Source organism: Neoarius graeffei, chromosome 15 (assembly GCF_027579695.1).
Source record: "Neoarius graeffei isolate fNeoGra1 chromosome 15, fNeoGra1.pri, whole genome shotgun sequence".
Classification (NCBI taxonomy): domain Eukaryota; kingdom Metazoa; phylum Chordata; class Actinopteri; order Siluriformes; family Ariidae; genus Neoarius; species Neoarius graeffei.
Window position 1 is genome coordinate 38,674,564 of NC_083583.1, and position 20,374 is coordinate 38,694,937.

Here is a 20,374-nt window from a genome sequence, read left to right on the forward strand (position 1 = left end):
ATTGCAAGGTGGGATGAGGAAGAGATGCAAGGTGTTGTGATTTGCCATGCTGTGACACATTTGAGCATGGAACAGTGAAGCAAGCGTACAGAGAAACTTTGGTGTGTGACAGCGCTTTAGTTGTGCGAGCTCTGAGCACTGAGAAATGCACACTTCCTTTCACCAGGGTCCATAATCTGATTGTGACTCAAGGCACCTCACTAACACTGCTCTGCACACTCAGTTTGACCGTCCTCACAATCTCTATTGAAACTGTTTCAACAGTGTGACATCTTAAACATAAAATACAGTATGAGAAGTTCATTTCTAGCAGCACACCAAAATAACAAACAAAACTACATAAAATGTCTGGTATTAATTAAGTATTAAAGTGCATATTCTGGACCAATTTTGTGTTTTTTTTTTTAAATGAAAGTATGTCCCTTTACACACTCATCCAGAAAGGTAATTTTGCACAAGGCCATCTGTCTACAGCAGAAAAAAATAAAATAACAAAACGCATCTGGAAAAATCCCAGGGGAGTCTGCAGTCAGATTCGTGACGTTATCTGCGGAAACGCGAGCAGGCTGCACAAGCTTTGCAAGGTTTCTGTGCACAGCCTGTGTAGACCAAGCGCTCCCATTTCTCTCTCATTGTCCGGACTTTCGGGAAACGATGAGTACTAATCCCATCATGATTGGTGTTGCTACACCCTCCTATGATACATCTGTTAACCATTTTAATAATTACGCGATAACGTTGAAGAAATTTGCAGAAAACCACCAGGTCGTTTTCTCATAAACAAACCAGCGCTGACGTAGGATTCAGAAGGAGGCGTCCCGCAGATGACGTCACAAAAATAAATGTTTGCCGGGAAATTCAAATGCCAAATTTTTTCAGAGGCGGACCAATTCGCCTCAAATGGCTTGATTTCAACTGAATTTTTCTGGTATTGCGCGAGGTAAAAAAAAATGCACAAAATGCAAAATGTTACAGATATTTGACCAAAGTTTAATATAAAATAGGAGAATTACATTGATCTTGCTCCTGAATTTACCCGTGATACGCACTTTAATACTAATATGGTATCCAAAAACACATGTACTAAAATGGTTTTGATGCATCCCTAAAAGCAATCAGTTACCATGAAGTACCGTAATAAGTTAGAGTGAACTTTCTTAAGTAACAGCTGTAGAAATCACAGCATTCTGTCAAAGCAGACGAGAAGAGGGGGAGAAATGAACGCTGGGCATGTGTGGGGAAAACAGAAAGACGGCCAGGTGTGGGTCCGACTAGGCTGGAACAAACAATGCACATAAATCATGCAAATGTGTGAGTGATGGGTTACTGCTGCATCCAAAAGCACAACAAAAACCACACATGAAAACAAAAAAAAAAGACTTCTAATGGGGCAAGAGATTACTGCTTATCTCTCTTGAGCTCAATGTGACACAATATTCATTTTCATACACTTCAGAGCTGCATTGCAAAACCACACACACACACACACACACACACACACACACACACATATTAATGAGCTCTTGATGTTGCATCACCCCCTCTGTGCATCATCAGTGGAGTGTTCTGACTGACACCGCTGCTCGACACACTGGTCTCAGATCAAATTCCATCTCGGCTGAGAGTGACCCCTGGTAGGAGTGATGCAACACCACGAGCTCCACGACCACGCAGAATGCTCTGCATCGCTTTCTGTACTCACGTATTCAGCCGTATCGTCCGTTTCCCACTGATTCCCCCCACCAAGAGGAGGACGCATGGGAAAGCAATTTCAGAAAGAGAAAAGGAGTCAGAGAGAGAGAGAGAGAGGGAGAGAGAGAGAGAGAGAGAGAGGGGCATGAATAGAGAGGAAGAGAGTGGCACTGAAGTGGAGAGCACGCTGAAGCGCACTTGAAAAGTAGGTCAGGATGTAAAGGAAGAGGGGAAAAAGTTCACAGATAAGAGCAGCCAATAATTTGCTCTGTTCAAGGATTCTGCACTCTTCCTGTCCATTCTGTACATATTCCAAAAACTGGATTTTCCCATCTGCGAGTCTACTACAGATTTGCATTAGCCATAAAGCGTGCATAAAATTTATAGTCACTCATGGACGTTCAGTTCCATTAACACATTCTTGGATCTTGGAGAGAACTTTTTCAAAGACTCCCTTCAAAGTGTCTTTAGGGTAAAGAAGGATATGAGTGGGGCTCTCAGATACAGAAATTCTCCAGGAATAGTTTGACCAAAAATGAAATTTTCCTCTTTTTTTGATCAGCCAAGACGTGCTTGGTGTCTGAAATCTGCTTTTCGAGTTTGTGGGAACTGCAGTCGACTAAAAGACATTGTTGTCTCAGTGATACCTAATCTGACTGCTTAGAAAGCAGGGCTTTGAACCAGAATTTTTTTCCTATTTGTTTGTTCCGAACAGAAACAGAATTTTAACGTTTCCGGTTTTGGGTTCCACCATGAAATAGATGTTCCCGAACCGGTTAGAACAAAAAAATTTTGTTCCCGGAACGGTTAATTACGTTCCCTGTCAGCTGTTTAACAAATGGCTATAAAATTATGTCTCTGTCTCATCCAGCTTAAGCCAAATGTAGGCTAATTCTATTACAACCTTCATTAAATAAGACAAGAAATAATTCAAAACAATTATTATTTCAAATGTTGGCGATTTGGATTCTGAGTATGTCTTCCCATCTACACAAACAGAAAAAGTGCCAAAAATGAAAGATAATTTGTTTAGGCTAACAGAGGTTAACGTCATTTAATGTTCGCGAGGCTCTCATTAACGTGGACAAATATATTGATATCGTGTTTGAAATTGACGTTTTTGAATAACGATAGACTGCAATATTTACCTCTTATTTAAGATGTGGAGATGTGATAGTAGTCCACCCTCCCGCTCTCTCCATTCAGTCAGCGAACGTCACACAGGAAGTGAACCCCAGCGGGTCATAGAAACTTGCGCAGGAGAAGAATGACTTTTTTATTTGTAGGCTACGGAAACTTTGAGGAACGAAATAAAAACCGGTATTAACCGGTTACCATTATTTTTAATAAGCGTTTTTGTTCCGGAACATAAAAAATAATAAAGTTTCTGGTTTTGTTTCTGTTCCACGTGAAATAGAAAAAGTTCCCGGTTTTCGTTTTCGTTCCTTGAACCGGTTCAAAGCCCTGTTAGAAAGTGAATCTTTTATAACAGCAGCTCCAATAGTCCAACCGGCTGGAACTCAAATCCGAATATATTATTGTTTCTATAGCAACAACTCAGAAGCTTGTATGGCAGATACTTTACAGAATCAATAAACAATTAATAATAAGCAGAACCCATTGTTATTTATCAAAGACTAAACATAATCGTTTTCTGTGAGGAGACGTTTATTGAATGTTTAGGGACGGAGTCTCCAGTGTCTGCACTTTGCAACAAAGCTTTGACTAAGTTTTAGGACAGAGGAGTTTGCATTTTGCGGTTTCTTGGTAACATGAAAAATTACATTTATTTTTGTCTTATTAACATATTATTTATGAACTTATTAACGACATAAACAGAGGTTGGGGAAGGAGGGAGGGAGGGACTGTTTATAGCTGCTGTGACTTAAGTGGGAACAGGAAGTAACCTGTGTAAATGGAACTATAAACAGATAAAACCTATGCTGTTCTTCTGAAAGACTTCAAGACATGATATTAATGGAACTTAATCAACTTTATTAATTAATAAAATGCTGTCTTTAAATTTTAGGCCACGCCTCTATCCCGAGTCTGTTACTGGTGCAGTGACACCAAACATCTGGGTGGAAAAAAAATGGTTCAATTTCAAGATGAAGCAACAACTGTAACATGCTTTGGTCCATATTTGTAGATAACAGTAAAATCAAAACAAACGAACTTCAAACACCAAATGTGTTTCAGCTTTTTTACATTTGATAAGGTTCGTTTTCAGTTTTTCGTGACTGCTGCATTAACACATGCCTGTTCTTTTCCTTCTGAATTTATTCTATTTCCTGTTATACACTTCATATACTTTTATAATCTCCTGCATTTTATTGTATATTGAGTTTGTCGTGTACTTTATTATCCTTTACTGAAGGTTTTTTTTTAAGTTTGTTTTTAGGTGGAATTGATTTTAAAAAAAGGTTGCTGAATAAAATTGATCAAATATTTCTCCACACTTTAGTGCTTATAGGATAACACTCTCAGAGACTAAGAAAGAAAAAGACAAAGAAATACTATTTTGGAGCTTTTTAAATTATTTTTCATTTCTCAAATGGAGAACATGTGAAGTGTGTTTGAGGAGTGCATTATAAACATGTGACATCAGGATGAGCGGTGTAAGAAGTGTCTTTGGAGTGTATGTGGAGTGTGTGCGCAGTGTGAGGAGTATGTGTGAGCAGTATAAGGAATGTGTGAGCAGTGTAAGGAGTGTGTGAGCAGTCTGTGAGCAGTGTGTAAGGAGTGTGTGAGCAGTGTACAGTGGTGCTTGAAAGTTTGTGAACCCTTTAGAATTTTCTATATTTCTGCATAAATATGACCTAAAACATCATCAGATTTTTACACAAGTCCTAAAAGTAGATAAAGAGAACCCAGTTAAACAAATGAGACAAAAATATTATACTTGGTCGTTTATTTATTGAGGAAAATGATCCAATATTACATATCTGTGAGTGGCAAAAGTATGTGAACCTTTGCTTTCAGTATCTGGTGTGACCCCCTTGTGCAGCAATAACTGCAACTAAACGTTTCCGGTAACTGTTGATCAGTCCTGCACACCGGCTTGGAGGAATTTTAGCCCGTTCCTCCGTACAGAACAGCTTCAACTCTGGGATGTTGGTGGGTTTCTTCACATGAGCTGCTCGCTTCAGGTCCTTCCGCAACATTTCGATTGGATTAAGGTCAGGACTTTGACTTGGCCATTCCAAAACATTAACTTTATTCTTCTTTAACCATTCTTTGGTAGAACGACTTGTGTGCTTAGGGTCGTTGTCTTGCTGCATGACCCACCTTCTCTTGAGATTCAGTTCATGGACAGATGTCCTGACATTTTCCTTTAGAATTCGCTGGTATAATTCAGAATTCATTGTTCCATCAATGATGGCAAGCCGTCCTGGCCCAGATGCAGCAAAACAGGCCCAAATCATGATACTACCACCACCATGTTTCACAGATGGGATAAGGTTCTTATGCTGGAATGCAGTGTTTTCCTTTCTCCAAACATAACGCTTCTCATTTAAACCAAAAAGTTCTATTTTGGTCTCATCTGTCCACAGAACATTTTTCCAATAGCCTTCTGGCTTGTCCAAATGATCTTTAGCAAACTGTAGATGAGCAGCAATGTTCTTTTTGGAGAGCAGTGGCTTTCTCCTTGCAACCCTGCCATGCACACCATTGTTCTTCAGTGTTCTCCTGATGGTGGACTCATGAACATTAAAGGATATGGGACATGAAACATAAATGCATGCTATATCAGTTTCTTTCCATTAAAAATATGAATTAATTGCATCAACAAATACAAAATCATCTATTAAATTCAGCAAAATCGTTATATTCGTGATGATTATATGGCATTTCTGCTCGACTTCCGATATGCATTTTTTGCAACCGGAAGAGCCGCTGTCACGTGATCATACGTCACAAAAACTTTCGGGCACAGCACAAGCGGGTAGATGAATGGAGAAGTGGATGACAAGAAAATTGTTTTTATAGTCTTTAAAGTACATTGGACATCATACATTGGACATCATGGTGTATTGTGCTGCTTATGGTTCCAATAATTCCAATGGGAAATGCCCTGGAGTAAGTTTTTTTGCATTCCCCAAGGACCTGAAGCTGAGGAAAGTGTGGGCTCACTTGCGCATGCGCAGTAGGCTTCGCGCATGCGCAGTAGGCTTGGTAGGACAAATCCAAGAGGTAGGATAACTTTACAGAACACCTGTTGAAAAAACTTTGCACCTAGTGTTTCCCACAAACTGTGTTTGGACCATTTCACTGAGGATTCTTTCAACATTAATACTCAGGTACTGAGCGATATTAATTCATGAAACATGAAACAGGAAGTATAAGGATGAGAAAAAAAAAACAGTTTAAATCGGGAAGCTGCGCACATTTGCGCCAGGCTGCACAAATGTGCGCAGCTTCCCGATTTAAACTGTTTTTTTCTCATCCTTATACTTCATGTTTCATGAATTAATATCGCTATTTTTTTTTAATCGGATCTGCGCGATTCAGCCATGAAAAAGGCGGCATCCGCCAAAAGGCGCGCTGTTTGCATCCCTGCACGGAGGCCAGGGGACAGGGCAGGAATATTTTTGTTGATATGAGTGATCCGGTCCGATTTCGCGACCCCCCTGTTGAAGACCTCTGCGTGAAGCGTCTGAAAGCCGAGGTAAGGATTAGTATTATAATTTTGGGTGTATCAATTATTGATTATCATAATTCTGACTCGTTTCGCCCTTTTGAATGTTTTCATCTCGGACTCTGGAAGCACTGTATCTCAATCAATCTCGAAAAATATCAGCAAAAAAAAAACTAGCTTGCAACGGACTTTAGCTAGATCTATGATGAACTTTCAATGTATGATACAAAAATAATACTTCTTTCAACAGATCATTAGCCTTTGAGCAGAATTGTTTTTAACTTACCAGGAAGTGTTATCGAGCCGACCGCTTTCAGTTTCATGAGGGCTGAATGAACTCTCACTCTCAGAATCATCTGACCCGTCAGAGTAAAGACGAGATCTATGTTCATGTGAATTTCCAGCTATCGGTTCGAATTGATAGGGTCTAACTTCACATCTCTGTGAAACATCAGGAATATCAATGATGGTCGATGGTGTCCATTTCGGTAACCTGTTTACATTAGATTCCCAAGTGCTGGCTCCTTGGAAAGTTTTTGTGACGTCACGGGTCACGTGACCATCTAGCTCATTAACGAATCCTTGTTTTACGCTGATGTATAAAAAAACTTGAATAATGTGATGATTTTCACATTTTTGACGCCCTGCAGTGATTTAGATGGCATTTCTTATGTCCTTTATACATAATTATGCCCAGGTAAAAATCCATGTCCCATATCCTTTAACATTAGCCAAATGTGAGAGAGGCCTTCAGTTGCTTAGAAGTTACTCTGGGGTCCTTTGTGACATCGCCAACTATTACACGCCTTGCTCTTGGAGTGATCTTTGTTGGTCGACCACTCCTGGGGAGGGTAACAATGGTCTTGAATTTCCTCCATTTGTACACAATCTGTCTGACTGTGGATTGGTGGAGTCCAAACTCTTTAGAGATGGTTTTGTAACCTTTTCCAGCCTGATGAGCATCAACAACGCTTTTTCTGAGGTCCTCAGAAATCTCCTTTGTTCATGCCATGATACACTTCCACAAACATGTGTTGTGAAGATCAGACTTTGATAGATCCCTGTTCTTTAAATAAAACAGGGTGCCCACTCACACCTGATTGTCATCCCATTGATTGAAAACACCTGACTCTAATTTAACCTTCAAATTAACTGCTAAACCTAGAGGTTCACATACTTTTGCCACTCACAGATATGTCATATTGGATCATTTTCCTCAATAAATAAATGACCAAGTATAATAGTTTTGTCTCATTTGTTTAACTGGGTTCTCTTTATCTACTTTTAGGACTTGTGTGAAAATCTGATGATGTTTTAGGTCATATTTATGCAGAAATATAGAAAATTCTAAAGGGTTCACAAACTTTCAAGCACCACTGTAAGGAGTGTGTGAGCAGTGTAAGGAGTGTGTGAGCAGTGTGTAAGGAGTGTGTGAGCAGTGTAAGGAGTGTGTAAGGAGTCTGTGAGCAGTGTGTGAGCAGTGTGTAAGGAGTCTGAGCGGTATGTCAGCAGTCTGTTAGCAGTGTGTGAGGAGTGTAAGGAGTGTGTGAGCAGTCTGTGAGCACTGTGTGTAGCAGTGTGTAAGGAGTCTATGAGCAGTGTGCGAGCAGTATGTGAGGCGTGTGTAAGGAGTGTGTGAGCAGTGTAAGAGGGGTGTGAGGAGTGTGTGAGCAGTGTGAGAGGGGTGTGAGGAGTGTGTGAGCAGTGTGAAAGGGGTGTGAGGAGTGTGTGAGCAGTGTGAGAGGGGTGTGAGGAGTGTGTGAGCAGTGAGACTGCAGCGTGAGGAGTGTGACAAAAATTATGTGTGGAGTATACGAAAAGTCTGTGAAGAGTGTGAAGGGTGTGTGGGCCACATACGAAGTGTGTGTGAGGAGTGTGTACCTGGGCATCAGCCAACATTACATCCTTGATGAGTGGGAGCCCACGTGCTTCGCCGTTCTCCACCCGCACATAGTGCACCTGGTATCCACGGATCTGGCCATGCTGGCGCCCAGGCAACAGCGAGCGCCACATCACCTTTAGTGCAGTGGAGTTGATCACCTCCACCTCCACCCGCCGAGGGGGTGCACCGGGAACTATGGGACAGACAGACAGAGTTAGAATTCTGGTTTTATTTGAGTGAGACTCGAAGTTAAAATCCCGGTTTTGAGTTAGAATCTTGGTTATATTTGACTAAGACTCCTGGTTACATTTGAGTTATAATCCTGGCAACAATCGCAGTTTGATTCGACTTAAAATCCTTTAAATTTCTGTTTATATTTGAGTTTGGGTTGGAGTCAGAATCCTGTCAACTACGTTCTGCATATTGTTATGTGCAACACCGCAGCACAGTCACTCAGCAGACAAAGGAAAAAATGCAGAGAAGCTGCCTCGAGGCAGAGACAAAACAGATCAATTCTGAGAGCTTTTTTTTTTTTTACTAACTGCTGTTATTATGATGGAGTCATCCACCTACAGGCAACTGACACCGCCGTCTCAGAGAAACGCTTTCCTGCTGCCTTCAGCGCAACTACCATCCGATTAGGTGAAACAAGTCTCAAATGTACTTACGGACTTAAGGGACTTTGAAATCAAATCTCTTGCCTTTACTCATACTCGAGCTGCTCCTGCTTTATCGCTGTTCTCCGCTCCCTGCTGAACAATCTACTGTCTGCCTCCTGTCGCCCCGCAGCCTCGGATCCAAGAGCTAATGAAAAATCTGTTTATATGAAACCTTGGCGTTTAAATAGTGCCTTTATTGTGTATCGCTCTCAGGAGCAGAAGGGTTCTCGGCGCTGTCAATAAAACACTCATTTTGGATTTACTTTGGGGTAGATGGAGGAGGGGGTAGGATGCTAAGATGTAGATATGGTCACTATAATATTCATATAATGATATGACAAAACACAGTATAACTCTTGTGTTGCTCACAGTAAAATATAAGTGATTCAATCTGAAAATTGGACTTTCACCAGCTGTTTCATTTTCCTTTCTTTAAATATATATACGTTTTTGTAAACGTTACGTCAAAATATCAACAATAGCATCACTTTTCATAATAAGCTACTCCTGATGTGCTGGCGCTTTGGTAGCAAACCTCAAATACATGTACGAGGGTAAGTCAAAAAGTTCTAAGACAGATGTTATAATTTCAGAAGGTGTGAAAGACATCCCCCAGAATCCTACAAAGAAGGAATTCTCCGATGGAAACACCGCTTGCAGAAGTGTTTAGACTTAAATGGAGGATATGTAGAGAAATAGCTTTGTTATTTTCATAAATAAAGATTTTTTTTTTCAATTTGTCTTCGAACTTTTTGACTTCCCCTCGTATGTATTGTCAAAAACCTCTCACTCCACAATGCTGCAATTTTAACTCCTTTGTTGCAAAACAAAGTAAAGGATCCCTGAAGGGCCCAGCGCTCGCAATCTGACCTGCCTGAGTTGCTCTATCCATGCTGGGAACCCCAGGTCAGTCTCCCCAACACACACACACACACACACACACACACACACGATCTCACATCCATCACCGAGCGTGTGTGTGCACCAGGGAGGGTGAGGGAAGTGCTGGGCATTGTGTATCGATTAGCAGCTTGTCCCCTGAACTCCAGCTGTCACTCAGCTTAGAGCACTGCTGTCACCAGGGATGTCGGGCGCAATTTCGTACAACTGGCAGCTGGCTGAAGATCATTTCAGCGCTTATAAGTTGCCTGTCTGCCTCAGTGACTTCAAGAAAGAGGGAGAAATAAAACAAAGGGTGGGTAAACGCAGAGTTTTCGCTTGGAAACTCCAGTTCCACTAACTGACTTGAGAGGAGCCGTTATAGCCTGCTGTTGTGTTGTGCAGTAGTTTGGGGGGAATTTAAATGGCCTCTAATTAGACTTTATTACTTACTGTGAGTATAAACTAAATAGGGCAACTATATATGGTGCTTGAAAGTTTGTGAACCCTTTAGAATTTTCTATATTTCTGCATAAATATGACCTAAAACATCATCAGATTTTCACACTAGTCCTAAAAGTAGATAAAGAGAACCCAGTTAAACAAATGAGACAAAAATATTATACTTGGTCATTTATTTATTGATGAAAATGATCCAGTATTACATATCTGTGAGTGGCAAAAGTATGTGAATCTCTAGGATTAGCAGTTAATTTGAAGGTGAAATTAGAGTCAGGTGTTTTCAATCAATGGGATGACAATCAGGTGTGAGTGGGCACCCTGTTTTATTTCAAGAACAGGGATCTATCAAAGTCTGATCTTCACAACGCATGTTTGTGGAACTGTATTATGGCACGAACAAAGGAGATTTCTGAGGACCTCAGAAAAAGCATTTTTGATGCTCATCAGGCTGGAAAAGGTTACAAAACCATCTCGAAAGAGTTTGGACTCCACCAATCCACAGTCAGACAGATTGTGTACAAATAGAGGAAATTCAAACCCATTGTTACCCTCTCCAGGAGTGGTCGACCAACAAAGATCACTCCAAGAGCAAGGCGTGTAATAGTCGGCGAGGTCACAAAGGACCCCAGGGTAACTTCTAAGCAACTGAAGGCTTGCCATCATTGATGGAACAATGAATTCTGAATTATACCAGCGAATTCTAAAGGAAAATGTCAGGACATCTGTCCATGAACTGAATCTCAAGAGAAGGTGGGTCATGCAGCAAGACAACAACCCTAAGCACACAAGTCATTTTACCAAAGAATGGTTAAAGAAGAATAAAAAGTTAATGTTTTGGAATGGCCAAGTCAAAGTCCTGACCTTAATCCAATCGAAATGTTGTGGAAGGACCTGAAGCGAGCAGTTCATGTGAGGAAACCCACCAACATCCCAGAGTTGAAGCTGTTCTGTACAGAGGAGTGGGCTAAAATTCCTCCAAGCCGGTGTGCAGGACTGACCAACAGTTACAGTACTGGAAACATTTATTTGCAGTTATTGCTGCACAAGGGGGTCACACCAGATACTGAAAGCAAAGGTTCACATACTTTTGCCACTCGTAATATTGGCTCATTTTCCTCAATAAATAAATGACCAAGTATAATATTTTTGTCTCATTTGTTTAACTGGGTTCTCTTTATCTACTTTTTGGACTTGTGTGAAAATCTGATGATGTTTTAGGTCATATTTATGCAGAAATATAGAAAATTCTAAAGGGTTCATAAACTTTCAAGCACCACTGTATATCCTTCAATTACATCTGTGTAATGGCGGGAACTTATTTTATCATATTCAATATTACAGAATCACTCATTTCTATAAATCAACACCCCAACAAAAGAGGTAGCTAAAGATGGTGTGGGGTTCGTACCGTCCTCATCAGTGCGGCACATGAGTGCTACACTCTCTGGTCCCGGGCCCACAGTGGTGGCTGCAGCCACGCTCACACGGTATGGCGTCCACTTCTCCAGTCGCTGCAGCATTATCTCGGTGGAGGTGGCTGATGCCTGCAGCTCGTCCATGGTCTCGGCTCCGACCCCGACCCCAGCTGCGCCCCCCGCCACTGCATAGCGCACTATGTACCCGACCAGCGGGCCATTCTGGCTCTCAGGATGCGGGGGGAGCCAACTTACCAGCAGAGACGTGGAGCTAGGGCTGGAGCATTTAACCTCCTGAGGGGGGGCGGATGGTTCTGCGCAGGCAAGGAGGGGAGGGTAAGGAGGGGAGGAGGGGAAACAAAAAACGAAAAGATGGGAAAGAGAAAAAGAAAATGATAAAAGGGAACAAACCGAACTGAAAAAACAAGCCACGACAGTACCAAACATAAGGCAAAAAAAGAGGAAGAATCAACTGATTCAAAGGGCAAATGCAAATGGGAACAGAAGAGGAAGGTAACATGACATGCATAATAATGAAACTATGAAACTGGGCTCATTTTAAAAGGTTGGCTAGACCACAGGGCTACGGTTCGACCCGAAATATTTACCACCACATCACAGCTGAGATGCTGAGTAATGGATAGGACAGACAGTGACTGTCCTGTGCATCATAAATTGCTAGGGATGCATCAATACTATTTTTTTTTTTCAAATCGCGAACAAACACGTGGTAGAAGAGCAGGTTTTGATTCAATTCGGAAAAACGCTTCTGTACATCTGTGAGCAAAATACATTTTAATTGCATCAGAATACCATATTATTCAGGACCGCTGTGATACTTGCACCACACCGTATAGTGTGATAACGGAAAAGGATCTCAAAGCATTTTTATGAGGGTAAGTAAATAATCACTAATACCTGGTATGAGCTTTGGTATCGATGCATTCCTAGTTGTTACCTTTTACATTAGACTGTGATCACTTGGTACAAGGAAAGATCTCATCTGGCCCTGAGGAAAACTGTGTCCTGGTTTATTAGCGTCTTAATGAATGTGCACTGTTTGTGGTTTATATTACAGAGACTACATGGATGAGATTATGAATCGATAGGATAGCTTGGTGGTAATCATATTAAGTCACACAGCCTGTGATCTCAGAGAGACCAGAGTTGATGGGATCCAACCTCATCAGCCCACCTGCAGTGACTGGTTAATGTGCTAAGTGTATTTTGCATTGCAAGATGATGTGCTCGTGTTTCTGCCAAAAATGTTTTCTTGCATAGAAAAAAAAAAACGGAGCCCAGCTAATTACAAAGTGACAGTTATTTCTGTTTGTGAAGGAACATGTTCAACTCAAAGGACAAACAAATGATAAGGGCATTTTACAGAAAACAAATCAAGAAACAACATGATTGGAATTTCAAACAGAACACCTTCTGAAAAAAACAACTTAAATTAATTCAAATGCGACTAGGGGATTACAGGAAAATTAATTCCTCTGTAAAATAAATGACTGAAAGAATAATAATAATAATAATAATAAAAAAACCTTTATGATCCAAAATGTCAACTCATAAAATACATGGAAAGCTGCTGGGCTGAAAACTGAAAATAAGAACATCCAAAAAAAAACAAAAAACAGCAATATATTTTTTTCACATCATACGTACCTGGCTTCCATCAAACACACTTTTTTAAAAGACTTTCTTACCACAAGCACCCAACTACAAGGAAGCAATATTCCTTGAGCTAGCAGGTATCAACTCTCCCCTTCTTTACAAAACCTCTCAACCGAATGCCGGACCAGTGCACAGGAGACCACAACTGGATTGATTTGCAGTATATTGGAGGCATGTCCAGATTTTAGATGTAAAGATTTAAGCTTTGGCTTGATTTGCGGTGCCCAGAGGGGGAGAATTGTCCCAGTGCTTGAGCTAGGACTGTACAGTACCCTACACTGCTTACACTAGTTTGAGGGTCCACATGGCTGAGAGAGAGAGAGAGAGAGAGAGAGAGAGAGAGAGAGAGAGACTGGCTTTTTGTTCCCACCCGCATCTATACCTACACCCTCCAAACCCCACCGTCTGACAGACAGAATCCTGTTTCACTGCTGATCTAAATGTCAACCTTTTTGAACTTTTCTACATACTTTGTTCTTCACTATACTGTGTCCAGTTTGCTTGTAAGTTTATTTAATTCGACACATAGTTCACAAAGTTTGTGACAGGAGAGGAATACAGGGCAAAGCCCAAACTGATTTTCGACCCCTTTGATTTGGCATAATTTTATTTTTTTTTACACACTGGATGCCCTTCCTGATGCAAACCTCCCTGATCTATCCGGGCTTGGGACTGGCTTGTGTAACCCCAGTGGCTGGGTATTTTTATCTAACTTGCATGTCTTTGAACTGTAGGGGAAACCCGGAGCACCCGGAGGAAACCCATGCAGACACGGGAAGAACATGCAATCTCCACACAGAAAGGCCCCCGTTGGCCGTGAGGTTCGAACCCGGAACCTGTGAGGCACGAGTGTTCACCACTGCACCACCGTGCTGCCCTTTTCCTCATGGATAAGTTCAGCTTAAAGACAAATCTGAGTTTTATTTGTGAGTTCTATCTAAGGTGGGCGGCACGGTGGTGTAGTGGTTAGCGCTGTCGCCTCATAGCAAGAAGGTCCGGGTTCGAGCCCTGTGGCCGGCGAGGGCCTTTCTGTGCGGAGTTTGCATGTTCTCCCCATGTCCGCGTGGGTTTCCTCTGGGTGCTCCGGTTTCCCCCACAGTCCAAAGACATGCAGGTTAGGTTAACTGGTGACTCTAAATTGAGCGTAGGTGTGAATGTGAGTGTGAATGGTTGTCTGTGTCTATGTGTCAGCCCTGTGATGACCTGGCGACTTGTCCAGGGTGTACCCCGCCTTTCGCCCGTAGTCAGCTGGGATAGGCTCCAGCTTGCCTGCGACCCTGTAGAACAGGATAAAGCGGCTAGAGATAACGAGATGAGATATCTAAGGTGAACTTAAAAGTGAATTTGGTCATTTGTGGTTCTTCTTCTATTAATGCTTATGTTACATAAGAAGCTTGTTCAGAAGTTTTATTTAGTTTATCTTGAACAGCTTTACTTCACTGTTTCCTTCTGCCATATCTTGTCAAAATATTTATGTATTTTTAAAAGAAATCCCAGATATATGATCCCATGTTATACTTTTGATCATCTTGTAACTACTGAAACAGATTTTTTGTGTGTGGGAGGGGGGAAATCTTGATGCATGTTGGTGACAGGAATGGGATCATGATAAATGTCAAAAATTATTCAATTTTGTCATAAAACTGGAGTTTTCATCATCAATAGTTTATACATTAAGAACTCCTGAACTCACATGCAATGTATACAAGTAAAATGGTGTTATTATTATTATTATGTAATTAACTTGGAATATAATTTAGATTAATGTGGGTGTGAATGGTTGTTTGTCTCTGTGTTAGCCCTGCGATGACCTGGCGACTTGTCCAGGGTGTACCCCACCTCTCGCTCATAGTCAGCTGGGATAGGCTCCAGCTTGCCTGCGGCCCTGCACAGGATAAGCGTTTATGGATAATGGATGGATAATTTAGATTATTGCGTAATCACATCTAATTTTACATATTTTGCAGGATTCGGGGTACAAATATCGTTCTTTTATTACTAAAAACATTTGGTCATCAACTGTCATTAAGAAAGTATGTCAAATAGATGAATTAACAGAATTATTCCAGTACATTTGAAAACCTACTGCGGTTAAGCTAAGTGGGAGGATAAACTGCTTGTTTGGCTAAACATGAAGGATTTGGAATCTGTGCTTATGATCTGAGTGATGGATCTGTGATGTGTGCAGCTTTGTGATATAATATCTAGGTGTAACCATGCATGATATCCTGTATCTGATTGGAATTGAAATTATATGAAATGAGATTCTTGTCTGTTGCCATTTATCTGTGTCTATCTCCCAAAATACAGATACATCAGGAGCTCCGTCAGGGAGCAGGGTCTCTGGATCTCAGTTTGTGGACCCTCCATGAACAGGTCTGAAGTGAACCCCACTGTCTGAACATATATATATATATATATATTTTTTTTTTTTTCCTGAAGGCCAACGTTCTGGCTGCCCTTCTGACCGGCTCAGGAGTGTCTATCACATCCCCTTGGCTTTAAGAGGAAGCAATCAGCCTTTTAGGTGTACAAGAATAGCAATAAACCCAGACTATATTGGTAATGAACTGTATTGAATGCTTTGGTTTGAGGGGGGATGTGTGTGGGGGGGAGAAAAAGTACTCTTTGCCTGTTAGTGGGGGCTTTGCTTTGTTACTGCAGACTCACAGCAGCCTACAACGATGGCCTCCAGATACACACTGTACTCCAACTTGATAGACTTTAAACTGTACACTGCACCACAGAGGAAAAGATACACAATACATAAGATTTACCCTGATTCTTTGTGTTTCGGAAGAAATCCACGCTGGTGCTTTGACTTGAAATGAGGCTTGCATGCTGAGCATAGGAATGAAAAGGAAGCTTTAACCTTAACGGCCGTTTAGTCTTGAGCGTGCACTGGTAATCAAGGTGGCATCTCATTACGGGGATGTGTGTGCTGAGTGTCCTGATCCATTGTGTGTGTTTAATGAAAATGTGCAGTGAGGTAATTGGAACTGTATCCAGCAGAGAGAGAGAGAGAGAGAAAGAAAGACAGAAAGGATGAGAAAGAAAAAAAGATGACTCTTCTATCTCACTGCGTTATCTCTCTGCAGCTGGCAGTTTGTTTTTGCGTTCAGTGAGGCTGCGCTCAAGAAAGACAACCTCTCTTTATTCCTCTGGCTCTTTGCTCCATTAGCGGTGAAGCAGGAAAGCTTTGTCTCGAGCTGTACACAGGACTGCAGGCGACCGCCGTCAGGACCAGCCCGTTCGATCGAAATTCTAATCTGAACCATTGTGAGAAAAACAGTAGAACGGCAGGAGCTCCATCCATGCGTGTGACACGTGGACAACCGGAAGCATGTGGATAGAGAAGTGATTTCCCTCAGGCCTGTGTTTCTTGCTATCGAGCTTCGTGGGTTTATCACAGTGATTCATGGAAGACAGGTCACACGTCCAACTACAGAAGTGCAGGTCATCTATCACACAATAAACAAGCTACATGGTCCTCGAGTGGCTGTTTAGACTCGAGACAGACAAAACGGAAGTAGCTTAAGAGGACAAGAATATATTTTGTATAACATCTCCAGACGCGGGCGGCACGGTGGTGTAGTGGTTAGCGCTGTCGCCTCACAACAAGAAGGTCCGGGTTCGAGCCCCGTGGCCGGCGAGGGCCTTTCTGTGCGGAGTTTGCATGTTCTCCCCGTGTCCGCGTGGGTTTCCTCCGGGTGCTCCGGTTTCCCCCACAGTCCAAAGACATGCAGGTTAGGTTAACTGGTGACTCTAAATTGACCGTAGGTGTGAATGTGAGTGTGAATGGTTGTCTGTGTCTATGTGTCAGCCCTGTGATGACCTGGCGACTTGTCCAGGGTGTACCCCGCCTTTCGCCCGTAGTCAGCTGGGATAGGCTCCAGCTTGCCTGCGACCCTGTAGAACAGGATAAAGCGGCTAGAGATAATGAGATGAGATGAGATCTCCAGACGCCTCTTGCACCAGTCTGTGAGGAATGATTTAAAGGTTTGCATCCTGGTACGATGCCTTTCTGGTGACACATTTTGGATATAGAAGTGCATTTTAAAGACGCTACCAAAATACAAATTTGTAAATCTGGTCAAAAAGCTGAGATTCAGAGATGCAAAATTATGCCACTGAACATGGGATTTTTCAATAATTAAGCTAGTTTTAGGCGAGTAAAAGGCTAACATTGACATTAAAAAGACATGATGTGCAGCCGCAGAGTGGACTTCTTCCAAACAGCGAACACTTACCTCTGAGGAACTCGCACTAGAATGATTTGTTTGTGTGTTTTGGATGCTGTTTTGTACAGGACTGACTGTTCGACTGTCACCTTGCTGACCTCTCTCACAGTGACTCCATTTTTTTTATTTGGGTTTTCTGCTTGAGCGAGGGCTGTCTGAGAGCAAAACCGTCCATCTGCAAGGCCATGAAAGGCTTCATAGGCCAGAACGGAGGCCCCCAGAGTGCCCCAGTCCCAAGCAGAAGGCTAAAACTGTCCCCCAGAGATACTTACTCTCACCTTTAGTTTAATGGATTTTCTTTGAAAGTGCTACATGCTGTGCTGCTGGGGAAGTTGGAGGGGTCTGAGGTTGCTGACTGTTGTGGCAAAAAGGGAAAAGAAAACCCAGTTGTGGGCAAGGGAACTCACTGAAAGCTGTCTTCTCTTGTGAAGTGAACCATATGTGTCTCATAAAAAACCATATACTGGAACAACAACATAAAAAAAGGAAAAGAAAAGCAAACTAAAATCCCTCCAAAGTCTCTTTAACTGACACTGAAAGAAATAAAGAAAACCCAAGTGACATTGAGCCATACAAACAGAAGCTTTGTTTTTTTTTTTTAGCAGGAAACAAATATATGAAACATATACAGTATATGTATACAAATACCACACACACACACACACACATACATACATACATACATATATATATATATATATATATATATATATATATATATATATATATATATACACATACACATATATATATATATATATATATATATATATATATATATATATATATATATATATGTGTGTGTGTGTGTGTGTGTGTGCGCGCCGTGATGAATATATATTAAGACCACATAAAACAAAAATAAAACTAAACAAACAAACAAACAAACAAACAAACAAAAAACCCCATCAAAACACAGACACATATTGAGAAGGGGAAGGTGGACATACACAGGTTAGTCATGCCTGGCCTGGCCAGCGTTCAGGGAAGGGAAGTGTTAACAGGATCCCTATAGCACCCCCATCAGGCAAGTGAGGAGTGCTGCATGCAGCCTGTGTTCCTGAATGCTCAAGCTTTTACTGAGTGTGTACGTATCTGCTGTGGCTTTTCGCTTCACCACACACACCCCACTGGTAGAAACAGAAAATGTTTTAAACACTGCTGGCTCCTGCTGCCATGGCTTTCTTATGCTGCCTTCATTTTTGGCTAATTCACGCCGACGACTCTGCAACCACAGACATCCAAACACCACACAAGAGATTAGCTCTTGGGCCGCATTAAAGATGTGTAACTGAATATTTGATCACTTAGATTGGGTATCTACTCCAAATCATGAAGTCAAGGAGGGAGTGTGTATTTTTAGCTGGAGGTTTTGAATAATTCACTGGTCTTCCTGACATACACGCCGCCTATCAGCAGGGCTTCGGCGGCTGCCAGCCGAGAGGCCTTCAGTCCAACTCAGCAAGAGGGAGCAGACGCAGCGGAAAGCCATGGCACACACCGGAGTCAATGACATTTTGTGCATTTTGGTTGCAAGCGACAAAAGGTGCACTAGCTGTTGGTGGATGAAAAGAAGGGAGAAGAAAACAGGTGACCATATTGATTTGTTGGTTTCACATTTAGGGAAACTGAAAAGTACAAACAGCAGTAGAGAAAGAACAGGAAAAAAAACAAACAAAAAAAAAAACTGTGGAACAACAGCCAGTGACACCGTCCTCGCAAGAAGGCACAAGAATCCATTAAACTAAATAATCAATCATAATATTTAGCATCTTGTTCATGAATCTCAACCTACATGTTGCTTCAAAGATAAATAATAATAAAAAACTAGGCTTGTGCAATATTACAATGAATACTTCGTAGAGGATCTTTCATTTCCACAGTGTCCATTTAGTGACATTTACTCCAATTATATTATATTATATTATATTATATTATATTATATTATATCCACATTCACTGGATATGAGCAATCGTGAGCTCTGATTGACTATTCTACTACTAGGCTATCAGCTAATATACTGTGGGTAGAGAAAAACAAAATGGCGGAGTGTCTCAAGTCAGATATATCACTTTGTTATCAAGTACTTAAAAGAAACAGAAATAGCTAAAAGAATATAGTTTCTTCCCCCCAATATCTCCTGTTCCACACTCCGGCCCAGCCGGTGGCGGTAATGCACCTTTAAGTTGGTTTGCCAACCACCAAAAAAAGAAGAAAAGAAAATGGCTGACTGTGTTACTGAACCAACTGAGGATGAAATAAAAACTCTACTTGAAAACAACCCCCCCCCAAAAAAAGCAACAAAATATGGAATAAAAGTATTTGATGGTAAGAACATATCTTTTTTTTTCAAGAATTATTATTACAGCTTTTTTCACAAATTGCTCCTGTCATTTCGCTGGTTTGTTTATATTCTAAGCAGAAATGATTTTGTTGGACGTTTTATACAAAGTTTTTATTTATTGAATTTGCAAAAAATAAAAATGCTCTGTTTCTCAAAATCCAGTGGCGATGGCTATAATCAGACCCTCCAGGATTTCGCGATGTTGCGATTTGCAACATCAACGCAAATTCAACCAATCTCCATGAATTCAGGGCGGTGTTGCAATTATATCCAATCACCGCAACTTTCCTGCAAATTTGACCAATCGTTGGCGTCGTCTCGAGGTGACGTCGATAAACTACCTTCCGCCTTACTTCTGTGTTTCCGTTCAAGAGAAGCAGCATGTGCGAGTCTCAGGAGAGACTGCCTGCACACAGCACTAGTATTAATAGTTTTTTTTTTCTTATATGAAGGCTGAGGCATTTCCTTTTGAATTTGAAGTCC

General features: G+C 41.4%; 1 protein-coding gene across 15 annotated transcripts in view; it reads right to left on the minus strand.

Annotated features, from left to right (window-relative positions):
• ptprsa (protein tyrosine phosphatase receptor type Sa) overlaps positions 1 to 20,374 on the minus strand; it is a 513,824-nt gene that overhangs the window by 124,521 nt on the left and 368,929 nt on the right. For 13 of the 15 annotated variants that reach the window (XM_060941290.1, XM_060941297.1, XM_060941294.1 and 10 more), the window contains 3 exons: positions 11,622 to 11,942; positions 8,213 to 8,406; positions 1,703 to 1,729 (listed from right to left, as the gene is read on the minus strand). In XM_060941290.1, coding sequence (XP_060797273.1) covers positions 1,703 to 1,729; positions 8,213 to 8,406; positions 11,622 to 11,942 — 542 coding nt within the window. The remainder of the gene's footprint in view (positions 1 to 1,702; positions 1,730 to 8,212; positions 8,407 to 11,621; positions 11,943 to 20,374) is intronic. The other 2 variants (XM_060941298.1, XM_060941295.1) reach the window with 1 other exon arrangement.